Here is a 4,048-nt window from a genome sequence, read left to right as displayed (position 1 = left end):
AGGAGAGAGAGAGAGAGAGAGAGAGAGAGAGAGAGAGAGAGAGAGAGAGTATGCATGTACAGATCTGCCTTAGGCGGTAGACATAGAATCAGTGAACAAAGCTGAAGTCAGATGGAGATTAGAATGATCGTGAAAAAAAAACCCCCGGAAAAATAATAATATAAAGAAATCAACACAAGACAATGAAAAAAACCCAATCTAAAATAAATTTCACAACCTTTGAATCTATTGTGGATAACGCTGGCATTCAATGCTGGACATTTCCTGGACATTTCAAACGCTATCTTCAAAGACAAAAAAGCAAGATCTTACAAGGACGTGCATCTAGAATGTTAATAGGTTAACAAGAGCAGGACATGTTTTTTAATTTTAGTAGAGGTTTTACGGCACTCGCAACTGCATAAGGTCATATGAGCAACAGAATATTAGAGGTGTTACAAGAGAGTAACAAACATAAAAAAGTAGAAGGGGAGAAAAGGACGATAGATGTTTCATAGGAAAGAAGAAGCAAACCATACCACAGCACCTGCCAACCACCCACTAGGACATGTTTACCTGGTTGAGTACAGCTAAAGAAGCCAGTTGAAACTCACAGAAATCAGATAAAAAGCAAGGTGGCAGAAAAGCAGCAGTAGAAGAATCCCATTCATAGAAAGCATCCTCCAAAAAGAGCCAAGCACAAATGTACACATGTATATAAATAACACAAACTGTGCACTTAGTCCAAAACACAATGCAGCTTGAATTACCTAAGATTGCCACCTATTGTCGCCCAAAAAAATTTCCGTCTTCCACAATGCTATCATAACGGTTTTTAAAGCCGGGAGGGGGGATTGGAAAAGATCATTTGTACTGGTGACTGTCTTCCATACTCGTGGCCTTTAGAGCAGGTCCGACTGAGCACCACTGGATCATTTTCAAAAGCAGTGGTGATATTTCACACCCACACCACTCTGACCATCTGCACAGCTCAGGGCTCACATGGATGGGGTAACAGCTACCTCCAAGCAGCATCCCTTCCCGGCTTCCTCGAATGGGGGCATGGTAGGAAGGTTGGAGCCAATGGAACCAAACTCGGGAGTTTTATTTCAAATCAGGGCTGAATAAGTAAAGCGTTATCTGCCTTGGACAGGTCAAAAACCTCTGAAGGAAAGGAATTTCTCTTTCCGTTTCCAGATTGAGCAGGTTTCTATTCTATTGAGGTAATTAAGGAGGAATTTATCAAGAGGGGAGTGGGGAGATTGCGTAGTGATTGGTTTCTGTCTTGGACAGGTTTCCTATTAAGGTAGGTTCGACTGTACTGTTATAAACCCAACACGAAAAAGTATTCCAGCTAAATCAATTGTAAATATGTCACAACTTTAAACGATCAAGACACAATTCATCAGTAATTTGAATAAGACATTATCAACATAATAAATAAGTACAACCAGCAGACTACTCAAGTGGGCCCAGTAATCCCTTCCATATTTATGAAGATAGAAAGTATGATGGTCATACTGTAACTATATATACGTGAAAATAAAAGACAAAACTCTATTGGTCTCAACAGGATGATCTGTCTTCATGTCATGCACAATAATCAATATAACAAAGTAACTTTAGAACATTTAACCATAACATGCCACTGAAAATCATTGCTGTGAAGCCTCTCCCACCCTCCCTTACAGCTGAGCCGTCCCCCTCACAAATGATTATTTTTCTATTCAATTTCACAAACACTCTTGGAACCCATTGGAACCAAATGTTCACAAGCCAGTTAACCCCTCAGGCCCCTCATACACACATACAAAGGCAGCGTTCAAAACTCTCAAGGCCATCACCATAAAACTTTATACGACAACAGACATTTCAAAATATTTAGTTTAAAAAATTTTTAAAAAGAATGTATGCAACAAATGCCTCATACCATACAGTAAAAGAAAACATTCTTTTAACCGATCTAGTAACGTAATATCCATGCCTTCAACAGTTCAACTTAGTTTTAAATTGAGTTAAAGAAATAGCAGAATCTAACCCTAACCACAAAAAAAGAGTCAGAGACATAAGATAAAAAATATCTTTCAGTTGTTTATCAAGCCCTTTTAAAGGTAATAAAATTGACAAACAGAATAAAAAGCAAGTGATTATTTCGCCAGAAGGCACACAACACCACTCAGATCAACTCACCTGGTGTACTGTTATCAATATTGCGGCAAATGCAAATGTCCCAGCAATCCCCTGGGCAGCAGCTGTCTGCAGGAAGATGAGGGGTTGGGTGACATTGTAAGTCGCCGGGGTGCTGTTGGTTTCAGCACTAGTGACTGGAACCACGGTAGAAGGGCTGGATCCTGCAGGGGCTGTGGGTGCCGTTGGCAACGGTGACAGCGTGGTGTTACTCATTATGACCTAATGGCAGGACTCCATTATCATGTCATAGCTGTGTGAAAATTATCTGTAGATGCAAAAGATACTGAGTCAATACTTCACAGAAAGCACATCAGAAAGTTACTTGCAAGAGTGAGGAGTCAAACTGGGTGCAATGGCACTGCCTTCTCTTCTCATCTAAAGTCACCTGAATCTTCCAATGAGTTTTCTCTGAGCCACATATATATATTTTCACATGATTTACAATAGGTAGTGCAAACATAGCAAACAACCGCAATCAAAAATGTGTTTTTTCACATCATTTACGAAAAGTCACGCATAAAAGATGGAAACGATATTCAAGAAAAAAATTAGACTTATGAAAATTGATCAGGGTCCCTCACTGGATAAAAAAAACATTGAAGAGCTCCAATTCCATCGGAGTACTTGGCAGCACCTGCTGCTAACATTCCTATCAAACTTTCAAACCCTCTTTAATTAAACCCCACGTATACAATCACCTATTTTTATTTATGTCATAACACTGAAATATGTTTAAATCAGTAAGCTTTTGAAAGGTAGTAATCAAATTTAATTATGTATTGTCCTGGTCTGAGTACAAAACAAAGCTAACCAATGGTCTACATCAGCACTTAAAGCTAGCTACATTCACAGCCCCACTTAGTTGCAGGTATGTTTCACATTAGTCTTCAGAAGTGACAAAATATCAAGGAATATGGATTCAGATGGGAGGTGGAAATGCATATTCGCTGAAAGCAGGACATCTTTCCATAGTTATAAAGTACAAAAAATGACATAGGCTGAACAGTGAAAAGTTTTACTGTTATCGAAATAAACCCCAGAATCTCTGCATCTGTAACAAACACAATGCAGTCCAATTGACGAAGGGGAAAACATTTCAAAGCAATAAATCTCTCAGTTCCCCCAAGATAAATTACAATTGTATTGGACGTCTACAAAGTTGATACTAAACAAGTAGGGGAATAAAAATTCACTCCCTTCAGAAAACTCAATAATGAGTCTCCATTTGAAAAATTCTCATTTATAATCTATTTAACATTGAGCCATGAGGAATAAAACAGTCTAATAGTTTCAATCAATTTACCATCACAGAGTCAGCCATTATCATTTGATGATTAAAGTGAACAGTTTGTTGATGCTGACAGACAAATAGGGATAAAAATTTTGATTGGCATAGAGGTTTGATTCATGTCTATACTAGCACCAAATAAAGCCAGAGTTTGAATGGAACGTGATCCAAACCTTTCTCTTTAGTCCAGTTAACAATAGAGGCAAGCAGAGTGTTTATTTTGGCTGATCACCCAGGAGAAAATCGTATCATGACACAAATAAATTACAAGCACACTACACTACAATGCAGCCAAGGCCAAGGGTAGACGTGTCAAGTACACAGAGAAGAAAAAAAAGGAACGGTGGGCAAAAAAGAAAGGGAAATAAAGAAGGTAGGCATGCAGTTGCAACAGGTGGTTCTTTCCCAGATAGACTCGGGACCTCAGCCTTTTCAGTGAGAGCACTGGTGAAATTTTGAAACAAATTGTCAAATAACGCTGTTTCTGATGAAATGTTGAATCTAACAGTTATAGGCATTAGTGTGAGAAATTTCTTATAATTTGACCACCCAGTAAGCCCTGTTGCTGTAAAAGCCCAATTGTTCAATAAT

At 38.6% G+C, this 4,048-nt stretch overlaps 1 protein-coding gene across 1 annotated transcript in view; it reads right to left on the bottom strand.

Annotated features, from left to right (window-relative positions):
- Positions 1-4,048, bottom strand: part of LOC101845474 (transmembrane protein 184B) — a gene marked incomplete in the record, with an annotated part of 55,030 nt that overhangs the window by 44,470 nt on the left and 6,512 nt on the right. The window contains 1 exon segment of the mRNA XM_035970367.1: positions 2,170-2,434. Within this exon segment, the coding sequence (XP_035826260.1) occupies positions 2,170-2,382 (213 nt within the window).

Source organism: Aplysia californica, unplaced genomic scaffold (assembly GCF_000002075.1).
Source record: "Aplysia californica isolate F4 #8 unplaced genomic scaffold, AplCal3.0 scaffold00259, whole genome shotgun sequence".
Taxonomy (NCBI): Eukaryota; Metazoa; Mollusca; class Gastropoda; order Aplysiida; family Aplysiidae; genus Aplysia; species Aplysia californica.
The sequence above is the reverse complement of the archived record's forward strand: the minus strand, read 5'-3'. Positions and strand labels throughout refer to the sequence as shown.